At 48.2% G+C, this 21,079-nt stretch overlaps 1 protein-coding gene across 3 annotated transcripts in view; it reads left to right on the top strand.

The window, feature by feature from the left end:
* LOC149335348 (uncharacterized) overlaps nt 1-20,835 on the top strand; it is a 93,037-nt gene extending 72,202 nt beyond the window's left edge. For 2 of the 3 annotated variants that reach the window (XM_089552027.1, XM_089552026.1), the window contains one exon: nt 20,665-20,835. In XM_089552027.1, the coding sequence (XP_089408153.1) occupies nt 20,665-20,805 (141 nt within the window). In that variant the 3' untranslated portion in view covers nt 20,806-20,835. Of the gene's footprint in view, nt 1-2,615; nt 2,793-20,664 lie in introns of those variants that run through there. The other variant, XM_089552028.1, reaches the window with a different exon arrangement.
* The last annotated feature ends 244 nt before the right edge of the window (nt 20,836-21,079 follow it).

The following is a 21,079-nucleotide window of genomic DNA, read 5'->3' as shown; positions in this document are numbered from 1 at the left end:
ACAGTGTATACTGAACGAAAGAGACCAGTCACACAGTCTAGTGTCTGGAATGGAAAATGAACAGTGTATACTGAACGAAAGAGACCAGTCACACAGTCTGGTGTCTGGAATGGAAAATGAACAGTGTATACTGAACGAAAGAGACCAGTCACACAGTCTGGTGTCTGGAATGGAAAATGAACAGTGTATACTGAACGAAAGAGACCAGTCACACAGTCTGGTGTCTGAAATGGAAAATGAACAGTGTATACTGAACGAAAGAGACCAGTCACACAGTCTGGTGTCTGAAATGGAAAATGAACAGTGTATACTGAACGAAAGAGACCAGTCACACAGTCTGGTGTCTGAAATGGAAAATGAACAGTGTATACTGAACGAAAGAGACCAGTCACACAGTCTGGTGTCTGAAATGGAAAATGAACAGTGTATACTGAACGAAAGAGACCAGTCACACAGTCTGGTGTCTGAAATGGAAAATGAACAGTGTATACTGAACGAAAGAGACCAGTCACACAGTCTGGTGTCTGAAATGGAAAATGAACAGTGTATACTGAACGAAAGAGACCAGTCACACAGTCTGGTGTCTGAAATGGAAAATGAACAGTGTATACTGAACGAAAGAGACCAGTCACACAGTCTGGTGTCTGAAATGGAAAATGAACAGTGTATACTGAACGAAAGAGACCAGTCACACAGTCTGGTGTCTGAAATGGAAAATGAACAGTGTATACTGAACGAAAGAGACCAGTCACACAGTCTGGTGTCTGAAATGGAAAATGAACAGTGTATACTGAACGAAAGAGACCAGTCACACAGTCTGGTGTCTGAAATGGAAAATGAACAGTGTATACTGAACGAAAGAGACCAGTCACACAGTCTGGTGTCTGAAATGGAAAATGAACAGTGTATACTGAACGAAAGAGACCAGTCACACAGTCTGGTGTCTGAAATGGAAAATGAACAGTGTATACTGAACGAAAGAGACCAGTCACACAGTCTGGTGTCTGAAATGGAAAATGAACAGTGAATACTGAACGAAAGAGACCAGTCACACAGTCTAGTGTCTGAAATGGAAAATGAACAGTGAATACTGAACGAAAGAGACCAGTCACACAGTCTAGTGTCTGAAATGGAAAATGAACAGTGAATACTGAACGAAAGAGACCAGTCACACAGTCTAGTGTCTGAAATGGAAAATGAACAGTGAATACTGAACGAAAGAGACCAGTCACACAGTCTAGTGTCTGAAATGGAAAATGAACAGTGAATACTGAACGAAAGAGACCAGTCACACAGTCTAGTGTCTGAAATGGAAAATGAACAGTGAATACTGAACGAAAGAGACCAGTCACACAGTCTAGTGTCTGAAATGGAAAATGAACAGTGAATACTGAACGAAAGAGACCAGTCACACAGTCTAGTGTCTGAAATGGAAAATGAACAGTGAATACTGAACGAAAGAGACCAGTCACACAGTCTAGTGTCTGAAATGGAAAATGAACAGTGAATACTGAACGAAAGAGACCAGTCACACAGTCTAGTGTCTGAAATGGAAAATGAACAGTGAATACTGAACGAAAGAGACCAGTCACACAGTCTAGTGTCTGAAATGGAAAATGAACAGTGAATACTGAACGAAAGAGACCAGTCACACAGTCTAGTGTCTGAAATGGAAAATGAACAGTGAATACTGAACGAAAGAGACCAGTCACACAGTCTAGTGTCTGAAATGGAAAATGAACAGTGAATACGGAATACATGAAACCCGTCACACAGTCTAGTACCTGAAATGGAAAATGAACAGTGAATACGGAATACATGAAACCCGTCACACAGTCTAGTACCTGAAATGGAAAATGAACAGTGAATACGGAATACATGAAACCCGTCACACTGTCTAGTACCTGAAATGGAAAATGAACAGTGAATACGGAATACATGAAACCCGTCACACTGTCTAGTACCTGAAATGGAAAATGAACAGTGAATACGGAATACATGAAACCCGTCACACTGTCTAGTACCTGAAATGGAAAATGAACAGTGAATACGGAATACATGAAACCCGTCACACTGTCTAGTACCTGAAATGGAAAATGAACAGTGAATACGGAATACATGAAACCCGTCACACTGTCTAGTACCTGAAATGGAAAATGAACAGTGAATACGGAATACATGAAACCCGTCACACTGTCTAGTACCTGAAATGGAAAATGAACAGTGAATACGGAATACATGAAACCCGTCACACTGTCTAGTACCTGAAATGGAAAATGAACAGTGAATACGGAATACATGAAACCCGTCACACTGTCTAGTACCTGAAATGGAAAATGAACAGTGTATACTGAACGAGAGAGACCAGTTACACAGTCTAGTGTCTCAAATGGAAAGTGAACAGTGTATACTGAACGAAAGAGACCAGTTACACAGTCTAGTGTCTCAAATGGAAAGTGAACAGTGTATAATGAATAAATGAAACGCATCACACTCTGTCTAGCACCTGAAATCCTACGAACTCCTGCGAATTTGAAGTGGTCTCTCGCGATGGCACTGCCGTTGCAACCTTGTATTTCTTGCAGTAACTTATATCCTGCTGTCCCTTCGTGCAGGTGTGAAAGAGCACTCCACGCTGGGTAGTGGCCCCACCACGACCAATGTCCACGCACCTCCTTGTCCTCGGCCTGGGACTGAAATCTCCGCTCCTCCCATCCGTGCCACTGCCTGCGAGGGTGGAGATTACATATGGTCGTTACAACTCCGATGACGCATTCCTCATTCAATGCACGTGACACTGCCATTATTAGTACGGCAGCATCTCTGTGCGGTAGGCCACGCACATGCCAGAAAATGTGTGCCATTCACGAATCATTAATTACCAGGAGGTTGCATACGTTTCGCTCACAGAAACAACGCTCCTTTGCGCGCGCCATTACCGACAGGTCCCTTCCCGACCTGTCAATCTCACCGATACGGGGCACCAGGAATCCCAAATGTAACAACCCTCCAACGCTTTTGCGTGCTACTGTATACGTACGCTAAAGCATCCCACAAGTTTTTGGCTTGCGCTTCTACACCTGCAACAAAGCCATGCCCGTTCAAAAGGTTCCCGGCCATCTTGCCTCGCCGCGCGGCTACCTTTTTCACCGCCGAACAATCGCACCGATCGTGTTTCAAGTTGCGGCTTTGGCATTCCGACCTTTCTTTTATCTGCACGGACGAACCACCATGACGGGGATGGTGCCCCACGCGCTATCGCACTTCCGCCCTAGTGCGGCCGCTCCACGCCCGATGGCGAGATAACCGCATGCTCGCTTCCCTTCTATCAGCACTCGCGGACGCCGACAAGAACCAGAGCCGCACGGTAGCCGAGTGGTTAGCGCGCCAGTTGGCAATGCTTGGGCGAATATCCCCACCGACCTTGGTTCGATTCCCAGCGCAGGCACAGCGGATCGCTGTCGAAAAAACTGCGGCTGGTGGTCCCACCAGCGTCACAGCTCGGCCGCCGTGTGTGGAGGACAAGGGGAGGATCTGTGCTTTTTCGCACAGCTCTTCTTCTCGCTGTCCCCCGGGTATCCAGAGGGCGGATGCCCGTTGCTCCTGCGGAGGTTTCCCCGGGGTAGGATGTTTCTTTTTTTCTTTCCCATCGTTCCGAATTCGAGGGAGGAGTGCGCACGCTGCTGCAGGCACCGCAGAAGTCCGCAGCAACCACACACTGACGAGACGTCCGAGAGACACCACGTACACACGCTCTTTTTTTTTTACTGGACGTTTTGTTCCATGAACGTTCATGAAAAACAAAACGTCCAGCAAACAAAAAAAGAAGGGTACGTGATGCCTTTCGGATGTCTGGCCGGTGTTTGGTTGCTATTGCGGACTTCTACGGTACCTGCAGCAGCATGTTGATACTGAAATGCATCCGAAAACGCTACGTACGGTTTTTTTAATGCACTCATATCCTGATGTTCCATAAAAAAAAAAGAGAAAAAGGGCGTACGCAGTGTGGTTCGTATTTCTGCCCAGTGTGTGCTTGCTGCGGTCTTTCAGGCACCTGCAGCAGCGTGCCCTTTCGTATCATAATATCTAGCACATTCATGAAAGTACGCACAATACAGCGGCTGCACTCCTCATTGTCTCTCTCTGCACTGTCAACATCTTCGTGTCTTGTATTGTTGCTGTATTAGCGCGCGCACTGCACAACGTAAAATTCACTAGCTCTAGTTATTGCTTTGCCAGCTGGTCCATATCGCCTTGCTACAACTGAGCAACGTAAGGTGCAGGCTGCAGACAATCATTGAAATTTACTCTCTTTGTGCGAATGGCTCACCATTTCCAATTATCACAGTCCGTTGCAACTGCCGAATTGATGGCCACTTGCCACAAAAGTCTGCGAGAATCCGGTCAGTGGAACCGTTAACACTTAGTGAGTCTTCTCTAATTACTGGCCTCCGTCTTGAATGCGCTACGTAGTTCTACATTGTGCAGTTCACGCGGTGCTACAGCAATATTTCATGTCACAAACATGGGGAAAGTGCAGAGAGAGTCGATGAGGACCGCAGCCACTGTAAACAATTTCCTTTTATGATGATCATTTTATATCGTTATACTAATAGGCATGCCGCTGCAAATACCATAATAGACCGCAGCGAGCACACATCAGAAAGACACTAGGCAGACCTTTTTTTTTTTTTTTTACGGGACATCAGGATATGAGAGGATGCTAAAACAATTATCCAGGAACAAAAAACCAGACGCGTACGTCGCGTTTCCGGATGTCCGGTCGATGTACGCTCGCAGCTGTCCTCCACGGCACCTCCAGCACCGTGCCAATCAGTGGTTCCCCGCTGAATTTACTCATGCAGCGCAGTCGTCTCGCGTACACCGTATCTTTGGTTTGGCCCGTGGAAACCCGTTTTTCTCGCGCCGACATTCCGCCGCTTCGATTTTGCACTTTCTGCATGTTTTAACCTTCATAGCAACTCCTTCGCTCTAGAGAAGCCTGCAGGCAGTGGTGCGCAGCTGCCGGGAAACTAGCAAAACGCGACCGCGAAGGATGTATATAGTGAGTGTTCAACTTCAGACTGTACACATCTTTTTTTCTTCTAAAATAGGCTTTCTGTGTTCAAAAAGCACTTTTTTCGCACTGTCGGCGGTGTAGTACATCAGAATGCAGCTACTACGTGCTATCTAGCAAGACGATAAACCAATATTCAATAGCTATCTTCTAAGCTGTTACTGTTACGAACCTTGATTATTAAAGGTGCAGTGAAGAAAAATCTGAACACGTTCCGAGCATTGTTAGAAGCTGCGACTTATTGCCTTGTGTGGCCGATTTCTCTAATTCAATCGAATTAACGTCCGGCTCCCGCCATTATTTTTTGACTTCTCCCCCGTACGGTGGGCGTAGTCGACCAATGCGTGGAGTGCCTTCAGCCAGTCCCGTGGAAGCTTTGGTTTCCGCGAATAAATAGTTTCATTCGCAGATAATATAGTCGCAAAATACGCGCGGACTATTTGCTACTATACTCCGTCTCACTACATGTTTGCAGCACTACGAAAGGTAGAGCTCTCTCGTCCAATCAGGATGGCGCGCACTACATTAGTGTGTTCCTACGCGCCTGTTGCTCGATCCACCTGACTGGACATCAGGTGGCTCGTTCCATATAAAATAAGGCGTACTGCTAATTAGCTTCTTTCTACATCTAGCAGGGGACGCTTGATGTCTGTTTATTTTTGTACAGGCAGACGCCCGTTCCAGACGCACTGGCCCCACTTTTTATTTTTTTTCTGTCGCCACCTGTTTGTATCATTTCCTCTGTTGTCACGTCACAGTTATTTTCAATGTTCCTGCTATGTTTAAATGAATTTATTTATTCCAGCATGGCCACTACACTATTAAGCAAATGCAAGGGTCAAATGCAGGCCGGGGCAGCCGAATGTCGATGTTGGCGAAATGCAAAACCCCATGCGCTGCGTTAAAGTCAACGCACAAGCGGTCAAAATTAATCCGGAGCCGTCTGCGACGGTGTCTGCAATATCTCATGAGAGACGCTGCGAGGGTACTCCGACTTTCGCGCGTACGTTAGCACATTAATGGGGCTCATCACAACTCCACTCAACTCTGCTGGTTTGTGTCGTCGTCCAGGTTGACAACAACAGATGGTCCTTGGTCAACAGCATCGTCAATGACATGGTCCAGTTTCCTCATCCCATCTTCCTCACTAATAGCATGCTGCACGTAATTCTTCCATTTCTCAGTAGTCACTTGCATGATGCCTTGCCAAACCAGAGGCTCCACGTCTTAGAGCTTAAGCGTCTTGTTTTGACTGGCGACGAAGCCCTTGACATCGCTCCAAACAAACTCTTTCGTGTTCGATTGGCAGTGGTAGGGTGGCAGGCGCACATCGAGACGGCCAGCAGCTTCGGCGCTGCAGTCCACACGGTATCGGTCCCCACCTGTGTTCACGTTGTTGCCAAGCTTCATGAGCTCGGCCTTCACCATGTCGCTACTCCACGCGACCCGTTTTCCAGGTCTATGTCTTTTTTTGAGGCTACTCATCCGCCGCACTTTATCCTGCTTCACAGAATGATATGGCGCGTTGTCCATCGCTGTACCGCAGCCGGCTTCTTCAGGGACAACATTCGGCCCGCCTTCAACGTCTGCGTTGTCCACTGGTAAAGCGTTCGCTCGCTCACCTGAGTGCGTTTTACCCTCCTCTTGGTGCGCGCATTCGTACTTGAACTGCCCCCGTTCTCGACACGAAGCACTTCAAGAAGCCAACTGCGATGGTCTGTTTAGAAAAACAGCGCACTGTCGGTGTAGGGCACACTGACGACACAACTGACTCGTCCGGCGCCATGTTGGAAAATGGCGATGCATCACTACCTCGCAGCAAGCCTCCGCAGAGCTGTGTTCGTACGGGCTTTGTTAATTTCACCAGTGATTGAAGCACTCTACACCACCTAAATCTACCAGTCCACATTATGGTTTGGTTTGGTTTATGGGGTTTAACGTCCCAAAGCGACTAAGGCTGTGAGAGACTCCGTAGTGGAGGGCTCCGGAAATTTCGACCACCTGGGGTTCTTTAACGTGCACTGACATAGCACAGTACACGGGCCTCGAATTTCTCCTCCAAAGAAATTCAGCCGCCGCGGCCGGGATCGAACCCACGTCTTTCGGGCCAGCAGCCGAGCACCATAGCCACTGAGCCACCGCGGCGGCTTAGTCCACATTATGCTTTCAATTGCTGTGCTCATTGTTTGATTAATAGTCCTACACTGCTCAAATATTCGAGGGACTATTTTTTGTGTTCCTGCAGCCCTGATTGGACGAGAGTCCTCTGCCTTCCGTAGTGCTGCAAACATCTTGTGAGACGAAGCATACGTATTACTCCGCCGATGGCACAGCGGCAAGCCGCCACGGCACTGGGTGGCGCGTTGGTTGACTCCGCCTACCGTACGGGGAGAATTGAAAACAAAAAAAAAAAAGGTGGGAGCCGGACGTTAATTTGATTTAATTAGGGAAATCGACCACTCAGGGCAATCGCAGTTTCTAAGAATGCGAGAAACGTGTAGATTGAGTTTCCGCGGCAAAAAGACGAGTTCGGATTTCGCTTCACTGCACCTTTAAGAGGCCTGCAGCCCACAGTAGCATCCAAAGTTTTTACAATAATAACGGCTACCCTCAGCGCTGTGGCACAACAAACGTTGCCTGTTTCGACGTCTTACATGCACTAGGGAGTTTGCTGTGCCTCCAAGCTTCTTGAAAGAGCGTGCATTTTGCCTCGATGTAGCCACGTAACTCGTCGAAATAGCCAAGATTTGTTGGCCCACACCGTCGAGGGTAAGCGTATTTTCGAAATTATAAAAACTGATGTAGAAATTACGATAGGCTACAGGGGTCTCAATAACTAAGCAGCCTACTAGTAATAGTTAAAAAGACAGCTAATGAGTATTTGCTAATCAGCCTGCTATTTAGAATGTGTTAGATGTATTCTGATGTAATACTCAGCTGACAATTCTAAGCCGAAAAAAAGTGTTCTAACTCATTACTTTTATTTTTAAGAAATCCTGTACTGTCTTCGGGGACACACCCTAATGGCCTAGCCTTCTGAAACATTTTCTGCGTACGGTCGTCCACACACCTGCTGAGAGCACTTGCATCATTTAGCTCGGGCCTAGGACCGGAACCAGACCGAGGGAGGTTTCGCAATACATTCCGGCCTGTATGTCTGCGCAGCAGTCAATGCAAAAACTGTGCTCATTTCTTTTTCTTTTTTTATGACAATTATAACGTTCATCCTGCCTTCGACTTCGAATTGCTCACGCAAGGCAACCCTCGGAATATAACATCAGTCTCTCGTACTTTTCATAACACTCACTCTTCACCGAAAGCACACTTGTGCAGTTTTCGAGAATTCAGTTCGGAGCTGACACTTACACTTACCCGATTATTCGGGCCAGTTGCTATAGCATTTTCGAAATGTAAACGTTACCTTTGACAGAACGAGCACTCGGTTTCCATTACTTATTCTTCAGGCGGGAAAAGCATTTGTAGCATGGTGTTAGTAACAACTTTACTTTCAAGCGAAAAATGAAGTGAAATCAGCTCTTTCCCGGTTGTTGGTTGGGTGGACGATTAGGTTTTCCGTGATTTGCTGAGGGTGTTGTCTAGAGGGGGGGGGGGCTTGGGATGTATCTGCCTGTGTTTGTGGAGGATAGCCAGCAGTACAACGGGCTTCAGACAGTTCTTGTAGAGTGTTACGGACACACATGCGGAGGAGCCTGTTGGTTGAAGTCCCTTGAGGCGGATTTAGGCCCGATTTGTCATCAGCATCAGCCTGACTACGCCCACTGCAGGACAAAGGCCGCTCCCATGTCTCTCCAATTTACCCTGTCCTTTCCCAGCTGCGGCCACCGTATTACTACACATTTCTTGATCTCATCCTCCCACTTAACTTTCTGCAACCCCCTGCTGAGCTTGCCTTCTCTTAGAATCCACTCCGTTACCCATCAGGGCCAGCGGTTATCTTGCCTTCGCATTACATGCCCACTTCTTCCTCTTGATTTCGACTAGAATGTCATTAACCCGCGTTTGTTCCCTCGCCCGCTCCGATTTGTTAACGTCACGCCTATTATTTTTCTTTGCATAGCTCGCTGCGTTGTCTTTATGCTGAACCCTCTTTGTTACCCTCCACGCTTCTGCCCCATAGGTGAGTACCGGTAAGATACATTGGTTGTAGACTTCTCTCTTGAGGGGTATTGGTAAACTGCCATATGCGCTTCACCTCATTCTTATTCTTCTAGTTAGTTCCCTCTCATGATCATGATCAGCTGTCACTACCTGTCCTAAACAGCCATATTTTCTTCCTAGATGGTTGAGTATAACTCATTGATCATACTTTGCAGTTCATACCCTGATCGACTTAGCAAGGCAATATCATCAGCGAATCGCAGATTACTAAGGTATTCTCCGCTAAATCTTATCCCCATCTGTTCACATTCCGGGCCCCGGAATACCTCCTGTAAACATGCGGCTAATAGCATAGGCGAGATCGTCTCTCCCTGTCTTATTAGCACGTTTACGATGTGGGAATCCTGGCTTTCTGCCTTCGCCTTTGCGCGGCTGTGCCGGCCTCCCGCGTTGTTTCTCCTCTTTCCCTTGCTCCCGCCTCAGGCGGTGGAGAGGCGGCTGGGTGACTAATCACTGTCATTTAGCCACAGCTCCGCCCCGGCTCGCCAAGGGCCTTTGCCATTGGCGCCTTTTGGCGGGAATTCGGGAACCGCTTTGGGCGGCCGCGCGCCGCGCGACCGTCCGAGCGGGGCCGAGAGAGAGATCCCTCCGAGACAGCGAAAGGTGCGTACGTTACTGTTTGTCCCTGCCGGCCTTTGCCGCTCGGACCAGTGCTTACTCGAGCTGCCCGCACGTGTCCTCTGACCTGCAGCGGCTCGAGCCTGTCCAGCGGGGTCCAGCGACCTCAGACAGGCGTACCTTGCGTTTATTGCCCACTCTCTCTCGCAACCGGCCCAACGGTCGACACGAGAGGGAGATCACAGCACTGCCGCGGGGACATTCTCCTGCAGCGGCGTGCTAGCGGCGCGCATTACTCGAGTCGCTTCGTGCGCGCCGCGGAGCCTTGCTCCTCGCGCGCCCCCGGGACGGGGTGACTATTGAGTGTTTGTGTACCTGCTGAAGGACGACGTGAATAAACGTCTCCTTTGTGAACTTGGAGGCCTATTTCTTTGCGGCGAATCGCTCTCCTCCCAGCGGAGGTTGAGTGCGCCGCATCGGTGTCCCAGTGTGTGTGTGGTGACGGCTGATCGGGGCCCTTGGCTCGCGCGAAGCTCGAACCCGCGGTGGGTGGTGGCCTGTGTCCACTTAGAAACCCACAACTCTTTCCTCTTCTATCTTTGTGAGGTGGAATATAGGGCAGTGAGTATACCATTCTGCTAATCACGAATGCTTGTTTGGTATTTTTTTGATTAGCCTGATGCTTTGATGTGTCATGACTAATTTTCGGCCCATGGGTATGGAAGTGGTGTCGAAGAGTAGTGGAGATAAAACTCAGCCTTGAGATGTGCCCCTGCTTTCTAGAGCTAACGAGGGGGATTGTGTGGACCCAAACCATATCTCCGCCGTCCTGTTACTCATAAAGGCGGTTAAATACGCGTGTGTTCTAGCCCCTACACCTCAGTAAGATAGTGCGTTTAGTTTGGTTTCGTGCGTCTGCCGTGTCTCAGGTGTAGAATTTCTTCTGAGTAGGGGTGTGCGAATATTCGAAATTTTCGAATATAATTCAAATATTATTTTTTTATTAATCGTGTTCGATTCGAAATCCACATATTCGTGTTGTTTCGATTATTCGACACGACGCGAATATTCGTATCTAGCCGAATATTCTACTGCGAGCACCGGCGTTCATTTCGGTCCGCAAGTACTATCGACAGAGACATAACAACATGGCGGCGCCCCGAGCAATGCGTAACGTTGGGTTCTAGGCACTACAGTTGGGCCATGCAGTAGCTGACTGCATTGGTGAACTTTTTTGTGGCTATACCTGCGAAGCTGGTACAGTCAGAGCAGTGCACGAAATACCTCGCAATACGAGCCAGTTCAGTGCCAATTGAGAGGGCATTTTCTGTAGCTGGAGAAGTTGTTTCAGCTAGAAGGGAACTACTTCTGCCTGACCAAGTAGAGCAGCCGACAACCTTTTATGTTCATCCCAGCAACGCGTTTTTGTGCTTATGGCAAGCTAGCCTTGATCAATGCTGTGTCCTAGCCACCTTCTCTGATATTTTCACTCTTCTAGAACAGTGCTCGAGACTGATACTTTTTGTGCAGCCACACGCACCTTTCGTGCTCAATTCATCACTGATAGTTGAACTGTGATGTTCTTGGGTGCTCAAATAAATGTTTTGTAGTGGTTAAATATGTCTGTCCTTGATTATTCGTATTCGAAAAATTTGATATTCGCACACCCCTACTTCTGAGATTTGAAGCATCACGTCCTGCGTCGTTTACAGTTTGCTTCTAAATCCCAGCCTCGCATGGGGGAAGAGGCCGTGCTTTTGCATGGGGGTTTGGAAACGGCCGAGGATAGCGTGTTCGTACAGTTTTCCTAGGCACGAGGTGACCGACATGGAACGGAGGCTTGCCAATTGAACTGGTTTACCTGGTTTTAGAATAAAGGTGACCTTAGCGTAGGTCCATTCCGGGAGGGGGTGCCCCTCTCCAGTGTTCATCGAAAAGCTTGGTTACGGCTTGAACCAAATTTTCGTCCAGGTTCAGTAATGTTTTGTTGGTGATTTTATCCGCGCCCGGCGCCGACATGGTGCGCAGCTTGTGCATACCTACTCTCACTTCCCTTGTCGATATGTCTTCGTCAAACACGGGGTTCAGAGGGCTTGAGTATTTGAGGGGTAGGCTTCTAGCTGTGGTTGTGAGATACCCGTCTTTTAAGTTTTGGATCAAAGCGCTGTTTTCCACATTTAATTTCTTGGCGCAGCGATTTACGTTACGTTGTTGGGAGTCTTTAGTGTTTTATGCTTCTAAGAGGCAACGTAGAAGCTTCCACGTGTTTTTCAGTCCCAGATTTGCAACCGCATGGAAGCAAATCCAGATTTGCTTCCATGCAGTTGCAAATCTGGTCCCACTGTTGACGGGTTAGGTGTACTGCGTGTGCTTCAATCTTTTTCCTAAGGCTGCTATCCTTAGTTTAAGAGGCCGTGTTTGTTTTTCAGCCATCTTTTTTGCATACTGGAGTGTGTTTCCCACATGTGGACAAGTCTGCTGTCCACGATTTTCGTTTCCCGATTGCTCGGGATGTGGCACTTCCGACGTCCTATGTGAGTGCATTCACCCAGTTTGCAAGGTTCTCTATCTCAGTAGTGGATTTCTTCCGGAGATTCCTGATTTTATCCCAGTCTCTGATTTTTAGTGTCCTTTTTACAGAGGGAGAGATTGACTTCAGTGCGGAAGTTGTTTGAATGTTGTAGTCGTCGCTGCCTAGGGAGGTCTGCGTGTTGGTTCACAAACACTGTGCGATGTTTTTGGTGATCGTGGGATTGGGTTGGTGTTTAGCTGCGCGCTGTTGTGTATCGTTAACGGGTTAAGGCCTCATTTTGCATTAATGTCCAGTGTTGCGATTCTTTTCTGCACTTTTGCTTGTAACCCCAGCTTACGTTTCTTGCGTTAAAAATCTCCTCGGGTTCTTCGCGCGGTTGTTTAGCACTTTTGTAATAACCGCAAGCGGAGGGGGCGAAGGGGGAGGGGGGGGTTCCGCTGCTTTTTGGCGCGCTGTACGTGTTGAGGATGAACAAGCTGGGGCTTCTTCTGCTTTGGGACGGAGGGGGAGATGCAACGGTTTGTCTGATGTTGCCATCAGACCTCGGGATGCATCGGGCGGTTGGTGTGTGTGTAGTGTTTTATGGCGCACAGGCAACTAAGGCCATCATGCGCCAAGCATACGGTGTTACGAAAATTTTTCCGCTGAATTTTATAGAAAAGTGAAGAATCATCGGTGGTGTAGGGGGCCTAAAACGTTAGTGCGACCTAGTGATCACATAGGAAAGAATTTCTAGAAATGGCTAATATTAAAACCTTTAAAGGGGGTTGGACACCTCAGCAGCTATCCTTGTTGTCTTGTTTTGTTAGCAGGAATTGGTCCGTAAGGTGTGTGTGGCCTATTCGGAGATGACAGAGAACCACTTTCTTGAAACGTTCCTGCTGCACACATGACTTCCATTCACCCTAAAGCTATCTTTACCAAGCGCAGTTTGCTATTTACTTCGTTTTTCCAAGGCTATTGCCCTTTTTTTTTTAAATTTACGTTGTACTAAATTCGTGCAATCCTTAAATGGTATACATTGTTTATTTTGTCTACCCACAAGCTTCAGCAGCGCACAAATCTGCTCTGTCGTTGCCTTTCATTCTGACATGACTGGGGACCCAGCATAATTTTGTATTTTGCTATGCTGTGAATGGTGTCACCCAGTGACGGAGTGATTGCACTTCTAGAGTGAAGAGATGTCAGTACCATTAGGGGGCCTGTGTAAATAATACTGTTCGTGAGATTCTCGTTTACTATTTTTCCTGCAGCTGCACAAATGTCAGGACAGCGCCCGTCCTGTGTTTTTCGTGTTCCTTCTGTCCTCGTTCCGTAGCGCTGTTGTGAATCTATTTGTCAGGTAATGTGTCCTGTATATTGAGATTCTGGCATATCTCTTCGAATCGCAATACCAGTGGCCAGGTAGCTTGCGGTTTGTGGGTAAATAATATTCAACAACGACATTTCGCCACAACTGGATAGTATATATGTTTTGGTAGCGATTCTTCTGTATTCAAGGGAGGTTTCATTTATTTCTGCACAGAGGTTGACTATGGGAGTTGTTCTGTATGCGCCACATGAGAGCGCTAGGCCTCAGTTTTGTACTCGATCCAATTTTTACGGCATGACAGACCTGCCCAACCGTACAGTGAACCCATAATCTAATAAGGAAAGTACCAAACTGACAGTTGCAGGCGGAGTGCTCAGGCGATCGCATTTATGATAAGGACATCAGCTTTAGCTTGTTGTGTTTTGATGAGAAAGTGGTAGGAAAGGTGATAACTCAATCGGCTGGTGATTCGGGCGTCTGTCATGTTAAGGGTTCCCCTCTTCGACAGGCCGTGATTGCATATAGCAAATCTGCGAATTAAGCCTGCCGTTAATTTCGGTTTCCTTGTCTAGGAGTTCTATATGAGGGTGGCACCCAAAGTGTCTTGTATATATAGAGGCCAAGGATTCCGAGTCTGTTGGCCAGGGGTGTGTCGCAGTGTATGCGTAGAACCCGAGGAAGTTGTCTGATCACGTAGAGTGATCATTTGAATGGAAAACACTTAAGGCCCATAAAGGTCAGTTTCGAAGTGATAATATCAATTGTATATTGTAAAGTATTTTATTGCTCTCCTATGGAGCCTTTTGTCGTCCATGAAGTGGTGTCGTAGGTGTATAGTGCCGCGCGGAGGTCAGGTATGATAGTGGGCTAACGCTATTTTCAGTAGGAGGGAGCAGAGAACTGCACCTTGTGGAGTGTCACCTTTATTAACCCTCCCAATCCAGAACACTCCACAAGGTGCAGTTCCTGGCTAAACAACTCACCAACATACCTGACCTGGATGGGGACAGATGGTATAGTGCTGGCTGGAAAACATGTTCAAACAGTTTTTTCACGCAACTGATGAGGGAGACAGGGCAAAGGTTTCGGAGGATGACTGCCTTGCTGGGTTTGGGAATAAAAGTGATGTGTGCATGTTTCCAGGTGGAGGGCAGCGCTCCATCAGTTCCTAAAGTGAGGTGTCGTCAAGGTTGCGGAGGACCTTGTGTGTCATGTGGTCTGGTCCGGGGGCTGTTGGGCGGCGTATGGTAAGTGATTCCGTCCCAATCGATAGAATTGTTTTCGCAGTGCATATGTCTTGTAGAGTTCGGTTGATGTCAGTGCCCTTTTTGTAGATCAAGGTAGCGAGACGGTTCTCGCAATCACAAAGAGAACAAGGAAGAGGAAAGCCTCAGGGTGCTTGCCAGCGTTTCGGCAAGAAGACTTCGTATGGCCCAGGTGAACAGAAGCCCCCTTCCCCTTCCTTGTTCACTTTGTGTCTTTTGTAGATCAAATTGAATAATCTTCTTGACTCGTTTGCTGGGGGTGTGTAAAGCTTGCTCAATCCTACTCGCCCAGGGAGCTGGTTCTGGCGCAAGATGAGAGCCAAGTTTGTCTCGCTCTCAGAGGAGTTGAGTGCTTTGGGTTATTGGAGTTTAACGTGCCAAAGCGACTCAGGCTATGAGGGACGCCGTAGTGAAGGGCTCCGGAAATTTCGACCACCTGGGGTTCTTTAATGTGCACTGACATATCACGGAAGAGAAGAGTGAGGAAGAAATATTTTGGTTTTGAATGTATGGGTAGTGATAAAGATGGGGAGGTTGCTGCCGAGATAATCTGCTAAGACACCCTGTGGCTTAACCAAGACGTGCGGGCTTGCATATGTAAGCAAGGTCACCGAGGGCCCGCATGTAACACGTGCCGATTCTTGCGGGTGTGTTTAGGTTTGTGTCGGTGTACTGTTGATAACTGGTAAGGTTTAAGGAGTGAGGATGGCTGTGTGATGTGTGGGCGCTGTCACCGAATAACATTTAAATGGGTTATGACTGCGTTTTTCTGACTCATTTTGTTCGCTATGACTCTCGGAACAACTGGGAATGAGGTCATTTGGTGCAACGAGTAATTTGTAATTGAATTTTTAAAACTTGTGCTGTACCGTGTGGTAGTCAGGTAAGACTAACGCGCTCGCGATTCATGACGCCGTGAACCAACGCACACGTGCTTTCTCTCAACTGAACGAGTGAACTGCGCACTCCTCGTAACGAGCGTAGGGGAGTGGGTGGCTCGCTGTTCGGGATAGGAGTGCTGAGGGTAAAGGGGGGGGGGGGGGGGGGGGGAGTGACGGCAGGGGGACAAAGGCAACAGAGGTCCGTGTCCTTCCCTTTTCTGTCTACTGCCGATCTCGGCGGCTTAACTGTAATGTGTCAAGGTGATTTTGGATCGGTTTTCCACCAGACGGCGGCGCTGTCGGGGGAGGGGCTTAGAGTCAACTTCAAATTGCAATTTTTAGCTAAAATGTCCACGTAGAGCCCTGCTTCTTTTTTTAAGTATGCATAACAACGGTCGTGGCTAGAACGCCACGATTTGTTGGGAGATCATAAATGACCCCTTTAATGTACAGGTTGCTTGTTCCTGCGTAACTGCGTTTGGTGTGGAATTCTTCTGTCTGAATGTATTGTTCGACTCCTTGGTGAGTGGTATATGGTGTACGTGACGGTGGAGATGAGCCTGTTGGTTGTGAATGGCCTCTTGGGGGGGGGGTTACGCTTTCTGGACGACGTATACCTTCGTGCGTGTCCTACTGACATGCACTGACGGATGACTATGTGAGCAGCCTATCCGTCAAGCTCACCAAGACAGCACAGGCATAACTGTGTGTGCCCACCCTCCGCCATTCCTAGAAAAGCTTTTCCCGCCAAAAAAATTGGTTTATGGTTTGGTTTGGTTTATGGGGTTTAACGTCCCAAAGCGGCTAAGGCTATGAGAGACGCCGTAGTGAAGGGCTCCGGAAATTTCGACCACCTGGGGTTCTTTAACGTGCACTGACATCGCACAGTACACGGGCCTCTAGAATTTCTCCTCCAAAGAAATTCTAGCCGCCGCGGCCGGGATCGAACCCGCGTCTTTTGGGTCAGCAGCCGAGCACCATAGCCGCTGAGCCACCGCGGCGGCTGCCAAAAAAAAAAAAATAAAACGGTTGAAAGTAATCGCTCGTTCTGTTTGTCGTCTCTCTGCTTCAGGCCTTCCTGTCAAGGTTATCGCTTCACTTCAAGAATCACACACAAGCATGATTGCTCTCTCAGTATACCAAAAACAGGTTTCCTTGTGATACTTCATAAATATCACGGCTGCAACACCGCTGTCGCTGTATGCATGAGGAGCACATACTATAGACATATAAAAAAACTGCGCTTTCCGCAGTCCTGTTGCTACTTGCCCCACTGTCAGAGTTTGTGCTTCGTCTACAGACCATTCAGTAAACTGTGCTGCATTCTTGCGCGGCCTGAAATGAATGATGTGCTCACCGTGTGCTTGTCTTCGGTGAGCTCTGCCATCCGAAGCTGCACTTGGAGCTACGTGGAGAACACGTCCAGCACCTATCCAACGCCGCGCTCGTAAACAGTCGTGTCCTGCGCAAATTCGTTACGGGGGCTTCAAACAGCAGCCCTGATGTCACACTTTTCCAGAGCACATGGTTAGCGCGGTGAGAGCAACGGCGAGCCCCTACTGCAGCTGCGTCGGCGCGTCTTTCCAGTAATGCAAGTTTGGATAGCTTCGTGGCTTGTATACTATGAGTAGCACTTGAGAGAAAACGCTCGTTCTGTCGTCGTCTCACTGCCCCAGGTAGTTTTGTGAAAATTAGTCATTCCATTGCAAAGATCACACTGAAGAGCTTGATTGGTCCATCATTAATACACCAAAAATGGTTGCCTTGTGAAAGTTCATAAACATATGGTTACAACACAAGTGTGACAGTACGGGGAGCGCATGCTAAACGCATCCAAGAAAAGATGTCAGGGTTTTAACTTGGTTCAACCTACTAGTGCGAAAGCTCTAGTTTTTTCCTATACCAAGTATTCTTTGGTCCCAATAGGCTAAGGTCAAATTTCGGGTGTGGCCCGGGTCATACTTTGGAAATGCCTCAATTCAAATTTGGAGGTCGCCATCGTGTTTGGCTTGGTCAATTATGGTTGGACATAGATTTTGGTACAAAGTTGAGTGAAACCGTGGGCAGGGTGTGTGCCTCATGTAGGGCATTTTTGGTCAAAGAGAAATACGCTCTGTTAAGCGTTTGACCTTTCGCCACATCCGTGCGCAGTGCGCATTTGTAAGGAGGGGTGCATAAGGCGCGCTTCCCCATAGAACAGGCGCAGACACTCGCCATAGAAGGAGAAGAAAAAGCAACAGTCGGACGGCGCAGAAACATCCTGGCCAATCCCCCGCCATGGGTATGTGCCATTAAGCCTGAGGACATCGTCATCATCATCAACACCGATCCAGAAGTGGTAGCTTGGGAGTTGGCTGAAAAGCAGCGAGAGCTTTTCGCTTTGAGATATCCAGGCTTAACCTTAGCTAAGCCACAGCCAAATTTTTTAGTCGGTGTTTCGCACTAAAATTTCACTCTACGCTGTCCTGCTTTTACTCGTCCGACTGTACGTGCTCGTGCTTCGTCTACAGACCGTATAGCTGTGGGTGCGGCATTCTCGCGCGGGCTGAAATGAGTGAGCTGCTCACCGTGTGCCTGTCCTCGGCGACGGTGAGCTCTGTGCCGTCCGAAGCCGCACTTAGAGAACGCGTCCAGCACCTTCAGTCATCCAACGCCGCTTTTGCGTACAGTCGTGACCTGCGCAAGTTCATTAGGGGGGCTTGACACAGCAGCCTCTTGGCAGCCATGACGTCACACTTTTTCACAGCACGCGGTTAGTCCGGTGTCACCTACGGCGCGCCCCTGCTGCAGCTGCATCGATGCGTCCTTCAAGTAGCGGAAGCACGGATAGCACAGTCACCTGGTGTACTATAAGGTAGCTGGCCACTTCAATCTGCTGCATTGCAATATGTAGTTTTGTGACCGGCGAAACAGGACGCAGGGGGTATTTGCTCGGATAAAAATTGTTGCAAAAGTTAGAGTGTGCCTCCACCGTGTAACACATCGTGTGTGGCGCTGACGAGCTGTGATACCCTTTCGAAAGGATAGCAATCTCTAGAGGGCATGGGTCAGTGCGGCACAGCTATCTCGATCGACATAAGACACTTTCCGAAAACGACTTTCTTTGCTCGGACCATTTCGTCAACGTCGGCTGCAGGACAAGTCTCACACTGTTGAGGACCCTCGGAAAACATAATTGAAACGAGAGCACTTCAAACCTGATGCTGGGCCTTCCAATTTCTCAAGAATATTCGACTAGTTGTACGCTTCGGAAGAATATATGGAAAGAAGTGCATGCTATTTCATCCATTAGTGGGGTACAAGCGAAAGCCCCGTGAACCAGCGTTGATTCCTCTCCCGCAGGGGACACTGCAGTGGCCGATGATTTATCATTGGACACGTCTCGGAATCCTCTCAATGTCCATCACACTTGGCTAGCAGCCTACTTCCTTGATAGGAAATGGTTTGCATACCATGCTAATGAAACTAAATAGGACGACCATTGGTCAGATGACTTCGCAACTCTTTGGCCACCGTGCACGATCACATATGTTCCATTCGCTAAATACGCAACATACCCCGGCTAAATATACATGTATGCTGTGAGGGCCTACTTTTGCGACAGTTTTGCGTTGGATGCAGTGCTTTAAATGCCCACAACGTGCTTTCGACGATTGACGCCTCTCGCGGCGATTGTTTTTAGCAGGGTCACCACCTCGAAAAAGCGTTGGCGTATTCTGCTCGAGCTGAGAAAGGTAAATCCCAAATTTTTCTCCGTGTAAACATGCCATGTGCAAATTCTATTTATTTTAAGCTAGAAGACAGGTTTGGAAGCGGCACCCGGCTTATTTCTCCTGGGCTGGCGGGGTTTGTAATCGCCTCTATGCAGGTGGCGGGAATGAATCGCCATTCGATGTTGCAAGCGTTCTTGAAAGGAAAAAAAAATCACAAGTCACAAAATCACAAATCAATCTAGCGCTTGCGGGTCGATGGTCATGTCATTATGTATTGAAAAAAAAGATAGCCCTAGAAAAAATTACTGGCTGTGCTCCAGGAAGAAGGGTGGCAAAGCGCTGAGGGGAAGTCGTGTTAGTTAACTCCTGCGATGCTTGCTCAAAACGAGGCTCAACAAGCTTGAAAATCAGTGACGGCGCCAAGGGTACGCGACGGGCAGCGGCAAAAACAGTCACGCAGGCACCATGCCTACGTAAAAATTAATTCTCCGCTCCTCCCCAGTAAAAAATTTTCTGCCCGCGTTCCCAGTTAAGTATTATTAAGGAGAATATTTTTTACCTATTTGAGGACTTAAAAGCGTCGCAGTCCTGCTATCACGGAAATAGTTAGATAACGTGATCACATCAACGGAGCAGGACGCTGCTGATTGGTTTATGATTTGGTTTTATGGGGTTCAACGTCCCAAAGCGACTCAGGCTATGGGGGATGCCGTAGTGAAGGGCTCCGGAAATTGCGACCACCTGGGGTTCTTTAGCGTGCACTGACATCGCACAGCACACAGGCCTCTAGAATTTCGCCTCCATCGAAATTCAGCCGCCGCGGCCGGGATCGAACCCGCGTCATTCGGGCCAGCAGCTGAGCGCCGTAACCACTGAGCCACCGCGGTGGGGCAGGACGCTGCTGAGTACGCTCAGCATTTTGTGTGCAGTAAAATTTGTTCAAAGTGCTTACATTATACTGGTACTATAATTTGGAGAACACTACTGAGGACGCGCTGTATTTGGTCTGCATAGTAATATTTGTTCATTGTGTCTAGAATACATTGCCACTATAATTTGGCTAAGATGTGTTGCCATAAAGGCTGCGACAGCAGTTCCAAGAATGTGGAGCTCTCGATCTAGAGTCGGCATATTTACTCTACGCAGGAGTACACTGGCTTCAGGACCCCTACCCCGCCTGCTGCCTGGATCCCGGACAACACGACTGCTGACTATGATCCTCAGTGGAACATGGTTGACGAAGAGAAAGTGGAAAACCTGCTGGAGCATCTGGCGTTGCTGGTCTGAAAGCCCTCGTGGCTGGACGGTTCCGGAGGCTATTCCTACATCGCGGAAATTCCAAGCTGCACAGGATGCGTCGAAGAATTCACTGCACAGCTAACTGACAGGGAAGGTTTGTTTATGTTTACTGAGGACTACCTAACAAATGTCATGGGTGGAGCTTAGGGATGGCTCTCAAGGTATGCAATGTGGTGAGGTCACTGATAGAAAACCCGGCATAGGTTTCGCGACTAGTTTAACATCATCTGCATGAAGACATGACCACCGACCTTATGGAGCA

Source organism: Amblyomma mixtum, chromosome 7 (assembly GCF_055824585.1).
Source record: "Amblyomma mixtum isolate Tamu chromosome 7, ASM5582458v1, whole genome shotgun sequence".
Classification (NCBI taxonomy): Eukaryota; Metazoa; Arthropoda; class Arachnida; order Ixodida; family Ixodidae; genus Amblyomma; species Amblyomma mixtum.
Note: the sequence above shows the minus strand (reverse complement) of the source record. Positions and strands in the feature narration are given on the sequence as shown.